Genomic DNA, 20,034 nt, shown 5'->3' on the forward strand with positions numbered 1-20,034 from the left:
TGCACCATGTCTACTTGCTTATTGTTTTCCCTGCTTCTATTCCAGTGAAGAAAAATCAGTTTCCCTGCTTAAAACATGCACACCAACACAGGTGTAAGTGGTATGTAAGTAAATATGTTATCTTTGGCAGAAATCAACATCAAGAGAGTTCACAGAAGAAATATGTTTTAATAGGGTACTGGTAACAAAAGAATACACATCGGTTAAAAAAGAAAAGAGAAAATAACTGCCAATACACCTCAAGGCATCAAGGTAATTGTTATTAAACTTCCAAATCTGGTTATTTCATCCCACACTGCCTCCAAGGAAGCTGCAAGAAAGGCAGGAATCACACTAGTGGACTACCAGTTTAACCCAATCAAAAAAAATCCCAAAACAGGCAATTGTGCACCTCAGCATAATGAAACCATAGCTCCTATACTGCAGCTAAGGAAAGGCAGGATGGAGCACACAAATTGCTCCATGATCAAGGAGAATGAGGATGAAGATGGGGCCACTGGATTTATACAGGGTTTTCAGTTTTGCAGGGCTAAGAGAAATCAGTGTAGACCATTCATTTGAACTTAGAAGAAAAGGAGAGGAAAGAAGCTAGGTCAGGTTTAGAGTTGGACAGAGGATTTTCAGACTAATGAAAGATTTTTTTCAGTTAAAAAAGTAACCCCAAATCCACATTTTTCTGTGACTGAAATGAAATGCCACTGATACACACGCATGCATATATATACATACACACACACACACACACACATACACATACATATGCATATATTACACACACACACACATATATACACATACATATACATATTTATACACACATGCATATACATATTTATACAGACACACATACACATGTAGTGGTGTTTCATTTTAATCACGGAAAAATGTGGATTTGGGGTTACTTTTTTTAGTCTCAAATTTGTTTTGTTTTGTTTTTTTATCAAAGAAAAACAGGATCCCAGATGAAGACAAATGCACATTTCAAAGATGAAACAGAAGGACAAAAGGGAAAGGCATGAGAAAGAGAAGAAGCAACAAGAGAGAAAATGTATACAAGGAAACGGTGGGAAGGAGCATAATTCACTGAGAGCACAAAGGTGTTATGTAACTTCTATCAACGTGCAGAAGTTCTTATGTGTGCACAGCACATTCCAGGACATCTCAGTAAGAAGAGCAAATGTAAGGGCATGGTATTAGAAGGTTCCTAGGATGGTGAATAAACAGTTGTGAAATCTCTTCTCAGCTCCCTAATCTCTATTCCTTCCCTGTAGTTTCTGGTTTTTCACAATATTTTTATGAAACTTCTAAGGGGTGTTCAACTCATCAGGACAGCTGAATATTTTGTGTAGATATATATAATTCTACTTGTCACCCTCTTGATCTCCTGACAAAACAGACCTGAGTATTTGCTTAGCATGTCTGTCTAATTTTGCTAGGGTTAATGGACATAATTTTAAGTCTCATATAACAAATACAAGATATGCAGTTAGTTTTCATTAATGTCTCTCGATCAACAACTTTATCATGGATTAAATGCTAAATGGAGTTAAATTCCATTCATACAATAATGGAAAGTTAATAAGAATTGACATATGTTTTGGAAAATCTGCTCTAGAAAAAAGTAAGGTGAATAACAATTAAATGACTGAGAATTGGCAACATGCTAGACTGAAAGACTTTGGAATGCTGTAAAAATCCAAGTACAGATTGTAAGACCAAACAATACATGTCTGGAATTCTTGTCACCAAGATGAAGAATTTTGCTCCTGACAGCAAATGACCTAAAAAGTCCTGGTTTCCTAGCCCATGTTTACTAATTAGATACCGCCTCCCATAAGCCAGGCTCTAATACGGACATGAACAACAGAGCCTTTGTAGGTTCATAACACTTGGCATGTAAGATCAAGGCACAGCTGACATAGGGAAGAAAGGATGCAAGAATGTAAAACCAGGTGAGAAAAAACTGACTTGACGATTTGTCCTCTTGGTTAAATGAGCTAATTAGTTCTGTACTATTCTTGAAAGTGAAAAGTAGCGCTCAATGTCTCGTTTATACCTACCTAGAGACCACCTTCAGTCCTGCCTTTTTTCCCCAGGTCAAAAAATGGCAGGCAACAAAATCCAGCAGCTCCTACTGCTCCTTGATTCTTTGCAAGGATGCACTGGTCATTTCTCTCTCCTCTCTCTCTCTTTTTTTTTTTTTTTTACAAGACTTACAGGTCTATGGCTATGGACAGGCATTACATTTATGCTAAGAGAAGAATTTTTCATTCAACACAAAAAGAGAGCATACAGTGTTCAAGGTGTTTCTTGTGGAACAGAACTGGCTCTTCTGGAAGAAAGTTAGATCACTTCTGACCACAAAACACTCTCTCTTCCAGCATTAACTTGAATAGATGCATGCTTGTCTTGGATGGCAATGATTTCCAATATCTCACAGTCCCCTGCTTTCCCTCCCTCCCTCCCTCTGGAGGCACTGGCTCCATGAAAGCCCACCCAGGAGTGTGATGTCAGGAACTTCTATGGGACCTTACAGTGGGTGCCAGTGCCCCCCAGGCACTGAATGGACCTTGGTAAAAGGGGTGGAGGGGGCATTTCTTCAGCTTGTAACTCCAAGCAGTTACCCCCTGCACAGATTGAGGGGCATTTCCCTGCAGCGGGACCTGTCCTACTGTAGTGTGGGCTCAGCTGCATTTCTTCTGCCTTTTACCCCATATACCTGTCTGGGTTGACTTGAAGGGTTGCATGAAGTGGGGAGTGGAAAGGTACTGACTATTCTAGCCCCAAGAGAACCTGCCTTCCAGCCCATGCTCCCTTCTGGGGTGACTAGAAGTGGTGCAAAAAGCAAGATGTATTCTTCCACAGACTGTTAGGACAGGTAGTGGGGGGGAGCACTGTCCTGCAGTCAGAGCTCTCCTCGAGTCCTGGGACAGTCCCAGCCGTAAGAAAATACTTCACACTCCATGGCAGCTTTCTAGCTGCACCCTGTCTGTGCTGGGGCAGAAGGGGTTTTCTCCATAGATCAACCTGTCTCTGGTGCCTCAGGGACAAGTAGAGCTGCACTGCCTCTGCTTCCTGCCCTGAATTCTGTGAACTTATTAGCACTAGAAATGAATACCTGTTTATATCCTATACCTATTTTACCTAGGAAATATACATGCCTTCCAGCTGGTATTTTAATTGGACCAGAATATTTTTTTTCTTTCAGTTTTGTTTAATATTTACTGTCCCCTTTGACGTGCATGACTCGTATTAAAGTCCTACTTAATGAATACATACCTTTGTTAGAAACTGATGGTGCCAGAGAAAGGATAAATAGCCTCTGTTTATTCACTAATTTATTTCCAGATGTTCAAGTCTTATAAAATAATCTACTATAGACAAAGATTCTTTTTGGGATATATTCACTTTAACTAATGTACATGCTATGTCCACTGAAACTCCTTAGCAACTTAAATGTAAAGACTAAGCAGGTACTAATCAGTGTCAAAAGCAGCATTAGTCCACAGTTCATGTATGGACTGGAGCAAAATCACAACTCATTTCACACAGGCAACCACACAAATGATCCCTCATTATCGGCCTGGATCACAAATTGGAAAACAAGAGAATGAAAACTCCATTTTCCTATTGCCAGTTCTCAAAACACGACGTCTCCTGAAACAACTTTTCTGAAAATGAAATGTTGAAAAAATCTGCTTTGTGGTATTGCACTTTTGGGACTGAATTCTCCCTTAGTGCAAGACCATATAATTGAACCTCTCATATATGCAAATGTTGAAGGCAGTTCAGATTAGTCTACAAGGCTCATGGCTTGGGCACATTTCTTTCACCCTCACTCCAAATGAGCACTTACAAGGCTCTTTGGAAACACTAGAATCCTTGTTTTAATAGAGATTAACAGTTGGCCAAATTTAACTATAAATGCCTTATTTAACTATATAGAAAGAATCTTAAAAGCAGAGATTCCAAAGGGTAATGATTGATTTTTCATTGATCTCCCCCACACCCTATTTCTGGATCTCAATCTTTCCCATACTGTGAGGTATATGGGGTGTAATTAGCTGCAACAAAAATAGTTGGGATGGAGGGAGAAACTGGACAACAGAAAGTTCCTTCTTCCCTAGAATTAACAGACAAACCTATTCTGAGCACCTTGCTGATTTTTTTTTCAGTGGAAGAATAAAGTGCAAGCCTGAAGTGCTTTAACAAGTATTGGTAATGTCTAAATGGGTTTATGTTTCCTCTGCAGTTGCTAGCTCCCTTCCATCCAGAATGTTGCTATGGGAAGTATCTGAGTGGTTCTTATCAATTTTATAATCAGTTTAGGCTTAGGTAAAAGTGAAACAAGCAAAAACAATACTTTAAGATACAAGATGAGACGGTGGGAATTTTATAGCCAATTCTAGGATATCTTGCCAGGAATCCAGAAGAGATGGAATAAACATCTCAGGCTGTCTTGAAACCAGCAGAAGAATTCTGTACAAACTCTTGCGCAGTCTGAGAGCATGAAAGGCTAAGACAGTATTTTTCAAAAACTGACCTACATTTTTAAGAGACCTCACTTTGTTATCAGACTCAGGTACAATGGACTCAGATTCAGGTTGCCATAACTAAAAATCCTGCCTATTGGGTAAAAATGATAGCTGTCTTCAGCTTAAGGTGATTAAGTTAACTATTGCATCTTCCTTTTTTTTTTTTTTCAAATCATGTGTTTTAAACAAGGAGGGAAGGGAAAAATCAAAGAACTTGGTTTGGTCATCTACTGAGCCAGAATGCACCTTCCCACTGTTCTTGGTTCTGCTTCCAGGGTTAAAAATAGTCTCATTCTTCTCACAAGAGGGCATCTGGAGGAATATTTATTGGCATAAGGACCATTCTGAGTAGTCTACCCACTGTTAGCTTAGACTTCCCTCTATTTTAAATTCTATGTCCCCGTTTTTCTCGATTATCCTGATGAGGGGTAGGAGAGACCTTACTGTAAGGAAAGAATCTGCATTACTTCTAAATTTACATTCAAACTTTCTGTGCATCTCAGCCCCCCTGCTGCTTGATTTCATCTTGATAGTTTTTTCACTCTGAAATACCTGAGGAGCTAAGAAATCTTCTGTCTTCTCTAGTAAGTTGATATTCTGGAGCTTTTAGGACTGGAGTCACATCTTCTGTGTATAATGGTAATTGCTGGCCTATTTTCACTATTTCAAACAAACATGCGTTTCTGAAATCCACAAAAGTATTGTGGTAAAAATTACTTCTCACTGAGTGCATCTACACAAGACACTTTACTGTGGAGTTGCCTAACTAGCTCCACCATAAAGTGTCACCCATCTACACAAGTGGTGCTATTAGGCCAGAGTAAATTAATTATCTCTGCCATAGGACTGTCCAATACAAGTAGAGTTATTTACTCTGCCACAACATACATGTAGATGGTGACTGATGCTGTCAGGGGCACAAGGGTGCCTACTGGTTAGCCCCTCAATGTAGCATCCTCAGACTATAGGGGTGTACAAAACAGGCCCTTTTCAATTTGGATTCAGATTCGGCCCAAATCAGGGACAGTGATTTGATTAGTTGATTTGGATCACAATCCCTGATTCGATTCAGCTGAATCCGAATCTGAAGATTCAATGCTGATTCGGAGAATCAGTGATTCGGACATAGACGCAGCTTTAAATGTTTTTTGTACATACCTCAAGGTACCCCCCCCATGCTCTCTGGCAGACACGGAAGTGGACTGGAAATACTTCTGGTCCACTTCTGGGTCTGCTGCCAGTGTGCTGGGGACCCCCCTTGCACTCCTGTGGGATGCTCCATCTGCCCCACCACTGCAGCATTCATGAGCTGCCTGCTACCTACAGGTATGTAGAAAAAACATTTAAAGTTGTGTCTATGTCCGAATCACTGAATCTTTCCGAATCTCTCCAAATCAATTTGGAGGGTTCTGATTTGATTTGGAGAAATTAAAGAGTCTCCTGATTTGATTCAGATATTCGGCCACCGAATTGGACTGAATCTCCGCCAAATCAAATCAGTGACCAAAGCTTTGCACAGCCCTATCAGCCAGCTCCTCTGCAGCACACTGAGCTGGGAAAGTGTAGCCCCCAGGCTGGCAGGCTGACCCTATGGACCCCCTGTCAGTCAGGGCTCCACAGCCCTGTCTCAACATGCTGCAGTCCAAGTTGCATGTGTGAATGCTGTGCCCAGGAGCAAAAAATTCTTGTCCAAACTGCCATGGAGTTTATTATGTCACATCAATATTCATGTGTAGACACGCCCAGTATGAGTACAGGTGGCAGAAACTGAAAAGATACTACACAGTTCAATCAAATTTGAGTTATTATCAGTGGTCTTTTAGAAGGAAATTACATTGTCACACAATTTAAAAGCAACATAATCATAGTCTCTCCTAACTGCTAATTCCTTAAATTTGGGAAAATGGCATTCTACAACTTCTGCACTGTGTGCAAGAACACACTTCACTTACTACACAGTTACATCAGCTTTAGAGGAAAGTGAAATTATCAGGCTTTCTATCCTAATTTTATTTTTGCATGACAGATGCACATAAAAGAAAATGCCAGCTGAATTCAACTTCTAAAAAATAAATGAGTTAGCTCCCCAACACCTAGAAACTGACATTCAGACTCAAACATACAGATTATGAAAAACTAGATTATGAATAGTTTATGACACAGGAAGCACTAGCTTGGACGAATTTTTAGAAAACCTGCATTACAACATTCCAGTGACTGAAAATGAGCAAAGTGTTTACAACTTCCAGTGCTCTTTAAAGGAAATGGTATACAAATACTTCTTTGTTAATGTTTATTTCTCATCCCATACCTTGCATAGCAAAGAATAAAGTGCAATTTTAGCTAATTTGTTCAATGATGTATGGAAAAGCTAATGTTTTAGATATGTATTTCTATTACTCAAGGATATAACAAAGCCCAGTTACTTATTCTGTATGTCTGCACAGTGAACATCAACTCCATTTCAATTGGTCCATCCTTGCTCAATATTTTCTCCTTATTTCTGTACAAGTCTATAAATGCACAATATTTATGCACTCATAAATGCACATAAAATATGAAGAGACAATAATTGAAAAAATTCTTGTGGTTGTAAAAGATAGTGAAATAGGTTTTTTGTGACTGACTCTACAATAATCTGCAGATATATTTTGACATTTAAATTACCCCGTTATCCTAAGTTCGTGTTACTCTATAAGAGAACAAATGACAAACATCTACTTCAAGGCCAGATACATCTTAATTTTAGTGTATTAGCTGCCGTTTCACATTTTGGTCCCTTAAAGCTCTTTTTTCTTAAAGCAACTTTTCAAAGTTAAAAGTAAAATTCTGAAGTCAATAAAATTTAAAGGGTAATTTTAAATGATCCCAGTTGGGAAAGCAGATAATTAGATTGTATAATGATTATGTGATCTGTAAGGAACGGAAAGAAAATCAACATCATAAGATTAACACACAATTTGTACTAAGTGTTGCTTGTAGGGATACCAAAAGCTTATTTTCCCACCCTAGCCCTACCATTCATTAGATTGTTAAAGATCTCAAAATAATTATGTTTATTTTGAAAAGGATAACAGGATAAAATCAATCTTTTTTTTTTTTTTTACTGGCACACTACAATACTTTATCAGTGAATGGGAGCAGGTATAATATGCTCTATATAGCTTTCAAAGCAGGACATATCATTTCTTTAATAGGTAATGACTCAAAACAAATATATGTGGTACAATGCAGAGATGTAGTAGCATAACTGATTCTCCATAAAAAGAATGAGGGCACAAAAATTGGAAAGACCAGCAATAGTTTAAGGGCAGTGGTATCCAACATTTTGGCTCCATGGTCCACATAACAAATGGTGCCCTGGCCCTGGCTGTGACCCCAAGTGCAGGGCCATGTCATCTGGCGCATAGCAGGAGAGGGGTGGTTAATTGTTACGGCTTCCTCCATCACTAAATCTCTGGATCCATGGAGAATCCTGTTGGAAGTGGTGCAACAAGCAGCACTGGCACCTGGGGCAAAACCTTCAGGAGAGCAGGGGGAGGGGAAGAGAGGGCACATGATTCTGAAAGGACGGTTGGAGGGGGTACAGCTGGAGTGTGTGTGGGGGGTGGGGGCTGGTACAGCAGTCTTACCCATGCTAGGAACTCCTAAACAGTCCCCAGCTGAACTCTGCAAGCCCCAGCTGTTGCTTTTAAAGCAGCAGCAGGGATGGGGTCTGTTTGGAGCTCCCAGCATGGGTATGCTGTCAGGACACTGACTTTGCAGGGATGGGGGATGATTCTGGGACCCCTTTTAACTTGGTGCCTGGCACAAGTGTCCCTCTCACCCACCCCTAGTTATGCTACAGGGTTCCATGAGCTGGAGGTTGAGCACTGGTGGTTTAGGGAAAACCCTTCTAAAATAACAGCAGAGTAGTCATCAAGTAACCACTAGCACTTCTATGTCGACCAAGTATTACTATTTTGTTACCAGTGATAAACAGGGATCCTGGTTTTCTCTTATGAAAAAAATCCCCAATTTTCAGATTAAAAAAAGTAACTCCAAATTCACATTTTTCTGTGATCAAAATGAAACGTTACTAATATATAGTTAGATAGAAATATATCTATTGTAGCCCAGGTAACTCGGGTATATATATTCCCCTTCTCCAGTTGAAGGGAATTGTTAGCTGGCAGGTGTGCTGTGGGGGAACTGCAGACCGCTCAGTTTCCCTCTGTCCCTATAGAACCAGACCAGGACAGTCAGGGGACTTAACTATATACACATTTATTTACATTAACTTATCACAAGGAAAAGAAACATGGATATAAACATATGTACTATATATATGTTTATATATATGATATCTAAACAAATAACATAAAAATTCCCTCTAGGTAAATGCTTTAAAACCTTGCACCAGTTCTCCAGATACAGGTAAGTATCTGATCTGAAACAGATAAACCCCAAAATAAACATAGATAGCCAACAGATAAACAACAGATAAGTATTGGCTCCACCAATCAAAACAGCAAGATTTCAAGCCTGGGACTCAACCCAGGCTCCAAAAGACAAATCTGCTACACTACATATTAGTGGTATTTCATTTTGACCTCAGAAAAATGTGGATTTGGGGTGTTTTCTTCATCTGAAAATTGGGGATTTTTATCAGAGAAAACCTGGATCCCTGGTGATAAAATGGAGTATGTCAAATCACTTACCAACATAGACACTACATACTTCAATACTTACACATTAATGGTTAAAAAAGTGAATCAAGTTTTTCTAAACTATAACCAAAAGACAACAAAGAAAGAACTAAAATCTAAACTGCTTAATTAAAAGGGACTCTCTTTCCAGGCCTGCTATTATAGGGTTCTTCTCTTCTAGTTCCATAAAGAAATGCTGTAGTCTATAACAACACCTACAAATATCAGCCTTTCAGGTCAGAGCAGAGGCAGCAACTGTGGCCCTGGATACATAACACATTTACACAAGTAATAGGTTTATATGCCACAGTAAAAAAAGGAGAAGAGAGATGATATACAGCCATGCTCTGATGCAACTTAAATCTGATGTAGAATTAGCTCAGGAAAAAGCAGGGCTGGATGTATGCTAGCATACTGGCGTAAGTACCATGTGCTTACCCTGGGGTTCCTTGCTCAAGCTAATAGGCTTTTACCTGCTCCCCAACCACCTAGTGGTGAGGTGACCTGGTCATGTATCCAGCTCACCTGGACAGATGACCTCTGACTTCTGGAGCAATTTATGCCTGTTTTAAAAAGTTCACTAAAACAGCGGTGTTGTGTCCTGGTCCTAGGTCTTGAACAATGAAAACTCTCCCCTTTGCTACCGCAGGGCCAGAACTTTGAAGCCAGCTCTAACTTCCTGAGCGCCAATCCATTTCAGTATATCGGATTAGTATTTTAATGGCAAGCCTTCCCCATGTGTGCACATGCACACGTCTGCATGGGTTTGATGTTCTGTTCAGATTAGAACAGATCCAACAGACTTGCATTGCAAGACTAGGCTGTGTTGCTGTGTTGTGTACACTCCATTTTTTCTTTAGTAATAGAAATACTGAAAAATCTAGTTCAACATGTAGACTGTTGGTCATCTGTGTTTCAGTCTGTTAAAATATATTCAAAGGACTGGGTATACAGTGGGAAGGATACCCACCCAGGGACACTGCTGCTTATTTGGGAAGGAAGGTCAGTTACCTTAATAATAAGATTCTGAAGAATGAAGCATGCAGTGCTTTATGCTTCAAATGAGCTCATATGAAGAAGCTACGAGAACCAAAATCCTTGATGACATTTTAATTAGTGTTAGAAATATTATTAAAAATGTATAATGAATAGAGTGTTGTTAGAACTGCACAGTTTGTATCTCGTACCTGATAAGAAGAAACACCACCAAGGACATCTCGCTAATTTACTATCTTTTTCCTACACTAAATCACACATACCTTCAAACTCCTCTGCCTCTACTCTTGTAGATTACAGAAACTGTGATTTAATTGGCTGTGTCCTTGAAGGAGAGAGGGGTTTGAACTTTTGGTAACCTGGAGAGCTTTCTAAGCATGCGTAATTAGCTAATGCATATATGCCTATCCGCCCTGCATACTTAAGTAGTTAATTATAATGCACATGCGACGGATGACGTGACGTCATTTCATGTATGTTTGTATGAACTGGAAATGAGTTGTAAGAGTTCCTGCTTCTGCACACGTGCCCAGGAGGGAAGGGATAAAAGCCAGCTAAGAGTTTTCCTCGGGGGCAGAGTGGTCTTTTGTCTTCACTCTGACCCTATTTGCAAATATATCCTTTGTGTTACTAACAATGTATGCCTGAGGAATTATTATTCGCGAGCCTCCAAAGAAACGAACCACGATTTTCATATCATTAGGATGAACAATTATTTTGGGCAATGCCTTATTTTACTGTTGCTGGAGTTGAAAATCCACAGCAGAAACACTGGCAGTTGTCAAGAGAGGGATGAATATAAATAAAGTTCTTGATTTTGTTAGAAGTCATAAAATCTCCTCTATCCATCAGGTGAGAATTGATTTCATAGTTTCATAGTTTCTAGGGTCGGAAGGGACCTGAGCAGATCATCTAGTCTGACCCCCTGCCATGGCAGGAAACAATACTGGGGTCAAATGACCCCAGCAAGATGTTCATCCAACCTCCTCTTAAACACCCCCAGGGTAGGAGCCAGCACCACTTCTCTTGAAAGTGGGTTCCAGGCCCTAGCCAGCCTGACCATGAAGTAGCGCTTCCTGATATCCAGCCTAAACCTGCCCTCTGCCAGCTTGTGACCGTTATTCCTGGTTACTCCTGGCAGTGCACGGGGGAATAGTGACCCCCCAATGCCTGCTGATCCCCCCGACTAGTTTATAACATGCCACTAGATCCCCCCTCAGCCTTCTCGTTTGGAGGCTGAACAGGTTCAGGTTCCGTAGCCTCTCCTCATAGGGCCTGCCCTGCTGCCCCCTGATCATGCGAGTGATCACCCCGATTCATGTTTCATTTTGAATTTTAATTTTTTCTACTCAACTGTTCAGACAACTGTCAAGCCTAATATGACTTTACATGCCTCCTAATTCTTAGGTATATTGAAGAATACCAGATAGATTTTTGATGAAAATACACTCTCTACTTTTACTATCAGTGAGAGGCATAGTATGATCCACAGGGCTTTAAGGTTTTGCTTTCAATACAAAAACTGCATTATTTTCCCTTAAGTAGGTATTTCAATACTAGAATAGCTTTCAAACCTAAAATGTTTTTATTGTCAGATGTGGCAGGTATGGAATACCACTGAGATCTCTTTAACAGGATTATTTTGATCACTATGGGCGTCTTTACACATCTTCTGCAGGGGAGAGCTCCAAAAGCTGCTCTAATTAAACCTTCTGCAGCATCTCATGTATTCAGCATCCCCTGCTTCAAAATGGTGCTGGGAGCACTTTAACTAAAGCTCATTTGACAATTTTTAAAGCACCCCTGCTGCCATTTTGATGCACGGGGACACTGAATACATGCTAAATAGCATGCTCCAGCAGACTTGATTAATCAAGCATGGATTGGAGCAAACATCTGGAGCACAGGTCTGGTGCTTGTATAGGTACATGAACAGGAAGTCACGCAACTTATTTAGTTGCAGTGATTTCAAACACTATTCTCCCCCCCACTCTGAAAAGGCATAGGATACAGGAGAACAGCTGAAATTTTCTTTTAAACAATTAGAAATTCTTCTAGAAATCCTTCTCTCCTGGATGTGAAGAAAACTAGAAAGCAGAAGAAAGCAGAGGAAAAGGAAATATTCCTTTTCTAAGAGTTTTTCTGTCCCCCCCACCTAAGTAACCATTCCTCATAGAATGCACATGGGGTTGATAGAAGGTTAAGTGTTGCTTTTTTAACAATCAAAATAATTGTTCTACAGTTTAAAACACCATCTAGAAGAAAAGACTCTTAGGTATAATTTATACTTGACCTAATCCTTTTTCTGTGTGGGTAGGCTTGCTTTCCTACTATTCCCTGAGGAGTTTAAGCAAAAGCAGGTTTGAAAGTAGGCAAACTTAACCATAAGGACTATTAGCATCATAGCCATTAGCTCTAAAGCAGTGGTTGTCAACTGGGGGTATGTGTACCCCTAGGGGTACCTAGAAGATTCATAAGGGGTAGGCAGAACCTGTGGGCATGCGCACAGCTGCAGCATAGCATGAGGGCAGCCAGGAGCACAGCTCAGCCACATGAACTTTGGGGGTGGGGGAGGCGGAAGGATGGAGGAGTATTTCATCTATTGGGAAATAAAGACATAATAACAGAATCACTCTCTTATTGTGGCAGAATTATTGGAGTATCCCAAGTAACAGTCCTCCTGTCAGAAATATATTTCTCTGATGATAAGGCACTGCTCTACAGAAGGGTATTACAAACTTCTTTAGCCACTGAATAAACTACAGGTGCTGCAGACTGGAGACCTTGACTTCCTATGTGGGGCAAAGGGTTCTTGCTACTTGTTTTTGAGGGGATGCTGTAAACCTTAGTTCAATGGCTTTAAGTTTTGCAGTAGTGGCACCTAATTGCCCAGCCTAACTGCATGCCTATTCATGCACTTCCTAGAACTCAGATTATGCTTTAAGGGCTTCTCAGTAGTCCAAACGATGAGCTCCATTGCTGACTGGAGCTACATCTAGGAATCAGCTGAGAGAGTTGTTCTCTTAACAGCAAGGTAATTCCAGGTAACATAGGATATGAGACCTCACAGTAAATTGTTTGCTATATATGTATACCAAACTTTGTAGAGAAAGCATTGCTAGTGAAAGGGAAAACTGCAATTCTCTTAAACAAAATCCGTGGCTGGATATGTTTCCGTACTGCATTAGCCTTTTCTTTAAGGGATTACCAAGAGAGGGATGTTTTAGTAAGATGTGAGAGGTTCTTAAGAGCATATTCTGGAAGCTGCAGAAAAACTGAAGTGGTCCATCATAGCTTATTGCTTTCAATTTCTAGATTGGCCTGGCATTCAGCCAATGTGGTCTGCCAGACGTGAGATGACAGCCACCTTACAGCACTGCAATTTCCTTCAGTAAATGTCTTCTGGCAGGGCCAAATAAAAGCAATCTAGGGCAGTGGATATGTATTGTATGGACCAGTACTACCACTCTGTCTGCATGTTGTTAGTCCACTTCACTTTGCAGTGGCAATGGTTTCTGCAGTCTATCAGTTTTATAACTGCCCTAGAGCCATCCTGATGATCACCTCTGGATCATGGGTTTGCTTTATCAAGCACATTCATAAGGGCTAAAAATATTTTTTTGAACGGGAGGCTAAAATTTTCAACTCATTTATAAGCCAGATCTAGGCATGATGTCTAACAGTACCTGTGCATTAATGAAGCAGCTTTGTTGCCTGCACCTTATTTGCTGGATTATGCTGGCAGAAACCAAACTACAAGTGGTGAAGCCAGCCATAGCCCTTATTTATTAAAGCTCTTTATACCCTCTCAACATTGATTAATCATGGCTTAATTATACAGCTGACAATTAGACTTCAAGAAAGCAAGCACTTGAGCCACAATTCTACCCATAAAGGAAAGAGTTTGTAATGAAAATGGAAGGATAACAATTGTACTTGTACACAAAAATGGTAGGTGTGTAACAGAGAGGAGGAATGACTATCACAAGAGAAATCTAAAAAGCAGCTGGATGGCAGAAATGAATTCCAAACCAAAAGATGCAGCACTGAGTGCTTAAATAATACATGGAGAAAAGTGAAGTCTTTCTCCATGTGTAATTAGTTACTGATGTGATGATAAAAGGGAAGTAAAATGACCCTTTTCTATTTTATTACAAGGGAGGTAACAGACCAAACTCCAGAACACTTTCTTATACTGGTTTTTGTAGCAGCTGGGAGCTAACATGATTACATTTATCTATAACTGTGATCAGTGCTAAGACAGATTTTATGGTCTAACAACGCACATTTCCTCCTGGTGTCTTCTGAAATGCTTTTACTATTTTTTCCCCATTTCAAAATCTCTTAGCCCCAAGAGGCTTTGTGAATTTTAAATAAGTGCTGTCACATTGACTTTTCTTCATCCCTCAGAAGGTTTTCAGCTTGCCCCCAATCTAAACAAAGCTGTTCTTTTAAAAAGTCAGATTCTTTCTAGTAAAAGTGGCTTTAAATGTTTCTTTAAATAACATATTTTCATTTCTCTTGTATAGGAAGGCAGATGTTTTACTGTTTCTACCAGAAAAGGCAAATGTTAAAACTAGTAAAGTATAAAGTGATGAAACAGATTTAAGACTAAAAAGGAGGACTATGTACCCTTCAAAATTTCTAAAAAATAATGTTTAACCAGGGTGCCATGGCACCCTTGGGTACCTTGAGATCCTTTCAAAGGTGCTGCAGGGTGCCATGTAAATGTTAGCACTGTTAAGTGTGCAAACATGATTCATAACAAACATGGAGATTTCAAATAGGAATCCACAGTATTAAAACTAGTCTGACCTTTTCTGATTCTTTCTGAGTTCTTTGCAATAGAAACACTGCTCTATTATTTCTCCTTATTAAAAATGAGTGGAAATTAAGAACTGTCATTTTCCAAGGGATGCTTTAGGTCTAGGGAGGTTGAGAACCACTATGTTAAAACCCATTTCTGTGTTTATTTTTTATACACAGTAGTACATTTTATTCAGAAGGACTCAACATCCTTTTAAATCTTTACCAATGGATTTTCAGACCAATATGTAAAAATTACTCACAACTCATAGGTACTTGCTTCCATAAACTGTTCACCATTAAATAACAATAAATAACGACTTCAAACAGAAATTTAAAAAGAATAAAATATGCAATTTTAGCCAGGAAATCTTAGGACTAACTTAATTATCTGTAACAGAATTCCACCAAAATTGTACAGATAATACACCTCTCATAAGAATAAAAATACTATGACAAGTAACTGTATTTTTAAAGTGTGATTCTTTCCAATCATACTTCTTAGTTAATGGCTCAGGACTAATTTGGAAGGAACATGTAGCATTATTATATCCATCCAGTCTATTGTTCATTCTTCTACTTATCCAGATCAACTTATGAGGCACTAAAAATAACCTGAATGATCAGAAACAGCTTACACAGAAGGAAAGGTCCCACAGTATATATATTTTCTTCGCAAACATACATCTGAAGGCCTTCCCTTACTACCTTTACTCACACCTTCATTGTTAGTGACAAGTATACAAAATGTGAAAAAGATACCCAGGAAATGAGTACATTCAGCTAAGAAGTGTAAGAAAGGTTAGGAAAAATGATGTATGGCCTCCCTGAGAAGAATAATCCTTAAGGTCAGGCTGACCCTTGCATGTGAATCCTCAGTAATGCAAATTAATTCAGATGTCAGAAGAGATGTTTAAAAAAAATCCTGCTTAGTCTGTCTTGCAAATCCTCTCATCATCTTCATGAACAAACACTCTCGTAAAATGCGATTTAAAAATTGCATATGAGATTAGCTCACTGACTCTTCAGCAAAGTGATAGGTATAATATAAACACTTCCTTAAAAAAATTATCTGAAATTGATAACTAATTTTCAGGGTATTTATACTGAATAAGCCATTAAGAGTCCTTATGCTACTGACATAGAAACAATTCTTTAAATAGCATTTTTGGTTCTATGTATGCCCATCTGTTAAAAAAGGACATTTATAATTTGACAAGGGATTTCACAGAGTGCATTTATTCCCTCCCTGACTCATTATTTACCAAAAATAAAATTTTCAAAAGTCTCAGTGACTTCAGATCTTAATTCCAAGTGAAAGCCAAACAAGACTTTAGCACTTTTAAAAAATAGGCCTTAAACCGTAAGTCATGTTTGTAAAACAATTTCAAAAGTTTCACCTCACTGAACTTTAACCATCTTTTCCTTTTATTTACTTTCCTGCCTCTCTCACTTTAACAAAATAATGTTAAAAATACTGTTTTCAACAGCTAGTGAAAATGTTTGTTCAATTAATTTTTCAAGCTGTTTCCACATATTCCTTTCTCCAATGCCACTAGTTTCTTCAGCTATTCTTCTTCAAGTAAAGTCACTATTAAAGATACACTATCCTTGTGGCTTTGCCTTTTTGGCCCAGAAACTAAATGGTTTATTAAAATACAGTGCCCACTCATTATTATTATCTGTCCCCTTTTCTATCACAAGCATGTAGCATTTGTTTTAATAAATGCTTATTACATACAAATACATATATATATAGATTCATAAATTGTAAGGCTGGCAGGGACCTCAGAAGATCATTAGGTCCAGCCCCCTGCACTAGGCAGGAAAGACAACTAGGGTCAAGTGACCCAAGCAAGATGACTATCCAGTCTCCTCTGGAAGATTTCCAGGGTAGGTGATTGTACAACCTCTGGAGGGAGCTTATTTGACAGTCTGGACACCCTAAGTGTGAAGAAGTTTTTCCTAATGCTGAGTCTGAAATGGTCTTCCAGGAGTTTGTGGCCATTACTCCTGGTTCTCCCCAAGGGCGCTGTGGTGAACAGTTGTGAACATAAAGGTCCCAATCCAGAAAATGCTTAAACACAACAGTAGTACTACTAAATTCAATATGATCAAGAATTTGATCATAAACATATCAACTGTTTTCATGTACAAAGGATATCTCACTGAGGACTTGGAATACCTCTACATGGGTTCCTTGATATTCTTAAGGTAACTGCCAAGAAACGATGTCCCATTCACTTGCTCTTGCTCCACACGTCAAACTTGGAAATGAGGTGGTAAAGCCCCCTGAAGGTGCCTTCTACTGTTCAAGTACACCAGAAAGAGAAAGCTCTGAGAACCAAGGGGGAGAGGCAGTTCCACCCTTGAAGTCCCAGAGAAAAGAACTGGCAAGTGAACTTACTCTAGGTGCAACAAGTGACGTGAAACTAGAAATAAACTGTATAGAATACTGAGTCACAAGCAGTTAGACAAATAATAAAAAGGCCAGCAAAGGGGAGACCATAACCTATAAGTTATAGTAGGCTTATCCACCAACTAACACTTTGACACCTTCTCTACTCTGTTACTTTCATCATGACAACAACTGCTTGTGTAACCAAGAAAAGTGATGGAAAATTACAGGCTACATAATTGTGCCTTCAGCTGACTAATGTAACCCATGTATAAAATATTGACAGCTGTGACACTTAGAAAATGGGCATGTGCTCTTCTGTAGCAAATAGCAAGTGTTAGTGCATTTTACTGAGTTGATACTAGCCAGGTATCAATCAGCAAAGAATGATACAAGGCAGTATTTCTAATTATCAGACAACAATGTTTGTACAGTTTTTGACAAAAATATTGTGAACTGACTGGCAAGAAAAATGTTCAAAGAACCAAAACCTTAACAGAGCACTGATCTTTATTAAATTTACTCTCAGACAACAGCTTATTTGGCTCTTAATTCTAAAAGTAAGTTTTATCATTTATTATTAATACTATTGAAGAGTCACATAAAATGTAATATTGGAATTAAACTAAATGAGTTCTATAACATTATTTGAAAAGCTCACCAAAATTTAATAGAAGAGACTTAACTTTCTCCAAATAATCCTCTAAAGAATGTAATATTATGGTTTATCACTTTCAAAGAAATTAATATTTTTTCAATAGGATATTTATAGATTCCTATAATCCTACTTACTTAAAAACCACATGAGCATTTTTCTTCATTGAGAAAAAAAGTTTTTATTTTATTATTTATAGAATATGCCAATTACCACATTCTAACATGTTCTACAACCATACTGTAGGTATTATAAATTATACTTTAAGCATGTGCATGATCAGAGGTCAGGAAACAGACCTTACAACGACAGGCTGAGAGCCATGGGCCTCTTTAGCCTGGAAAAGCGCAGGCTCAGGGGTGATCTGATGGCCACCTGTAAGTTTATCGGGGGTGACCACCAGTATCTGGGGGAATGTTTGTTCACCAGAGCACCCCAAGGGATGACTAGGTCGAATTGTCATAAACTCCTGCAAGACCGTTTCAGGCTGGACATAAGGAAGAATTTCTTTATTGTCCGAGCCCCCAAGGTCTGGAATAGCCTGCCAGCGGAGGTGGTTCAAGCACCTACATTGAACACCTTCAAGAATAAACTGGATGCTTATCTTGCTGGGATCCTATGACCCCAGCTGACTTCCTGCCTTTTGGGCGGGTGGCTGGACTCGATCTTCCAAGGTCCCTTCCAGCCCTAATGTCTATGAAATCTATCCTAGCTGCCACTTACTGAGTTTTGACAAGCCATCGAGGGCTGCATGACAGGCAGCCAGGGGCAGATAAATATTAATTTTCTAAATTTTTTAGTGGCCCCGCAGGCCAGATAAAATGTCCTAGTGAGCCGCATCTGGCCCAGAGTCCGCATTTTGCCCACCCCCGATTTAGAAGATAAGTTGTGGAGCATGGAGAGGCATGGGGTATATAAGATGACAATAAAGAGGTAGGAAAACAGAGTTAGCCAAAGCCATCAGCATGACAGCAAGTTTGAAATTTATATGGAAGGAGAACACTCCAGCAGAGAGAAGTGTGGAAGAAGCAACAAAAAGATTATGTGATCAAACAGGCAAAGATAAACATATTTCAGTTTCAGCCGTGATGTTTTAGATACACGGAGGAGCAGAAATGAGGGAAAAAACATGCAATATACATTTACGCTTAGCTTTGCTCTGGCTCTCCTTGTCATGTAAAACAGATTTTTGGAAGAAGTTACCAGAGTGTAAAAGGAAGACTATGCATTTCCAGCTAGAATTTTCAGACACCCTCATCTACTACTTACATTTCCAAATAAGCACGTGTAGGCTTTTTTCTATGCAGGCCCTGACACAGCAAAAGCTCTCAGTAAACACTGACAAAACAAACTCATTTTCTTTCAAATCCCTCTGTACAGCTTGACAATGGTTAACTACTGGTGCACTTGAATGGGTGCCTATCTTTCTAACCATTACTGCCCACTGTCTCTTAATAGTCCCCCATCCATTTGCTGTAAACTCTTTGGGGCAAGGACGGTTTATTCTGTGTCTATATAGCACTTATAAACTGGGACCCCAGTGTACGGACTAAAGCTCAGCACTACAGAACTGCAAATAATAAGGAATGGACTTCAGGAATGTGAGACTTAAAATACCAACAAATCAGACTAGTGAGATGAAAAAGTGAAATTCCATCAAAAGTATCACATAAAATAACATTCTTACCTATGAAGCTGTAAATATTCTCTAGGTCTGTTTAACAGGTGAAGGAATCTGTCAACGATCTTGTTTTTTCCCACACCCTGCAATAACATATATTAAAATCAATAAGAAAGAAAATTGACTTCCCAGAATTGTTCAAACATGGTCTCAATTACTGTCTAATAAAATAAAACCTCACATCAGACATACAGAACTTTATGATTAATTGTTGGGTTAAAACAATATATGATTTGCAAAACAAAACAATTTTTTAGTAAAACTATGTTTTTATT

General features: G+C 39.1%; 1 protein-coding gene across 1 annotated transcript in view; it reads right to left on the bottom strand.

The window, feature by feature from the left end:
* VWA8 (von Willebrand factor A domain containing 8) overlaps positions 1 to 20,034 on the bottom strand; it is a 321,202-nt gene that overhangs the window by 139,482 nt on the left and 161,686 nt on the right. The window contains exon 21 of the mRNA XM_090050444.1: positions 19,766 to 19,842. Within this exon, the coding sequence (XP_089906570.1) occupies positions 19,766 to 19,842 (77 nt within the window). The remainder of the gene's footprint in view (positions 1 to 19,765; positions 19,843 to 20,034) is intronic.

Source organism: Crocodylus siamensis, chromosome 1 (assembly GCF_052110815.1).
Source record: "Crocodylus siamensis isolate JL-2025a chromosome 1, ASM5211081v1, whole genome shotgun sequence".
NCBI classification, from domain to species: domain Eukaryota; kingdom Metazoa; phylum Chordata; order Crocodylia; family Crocodylidae; genus Crocodylus; species Crocodylus siamensis.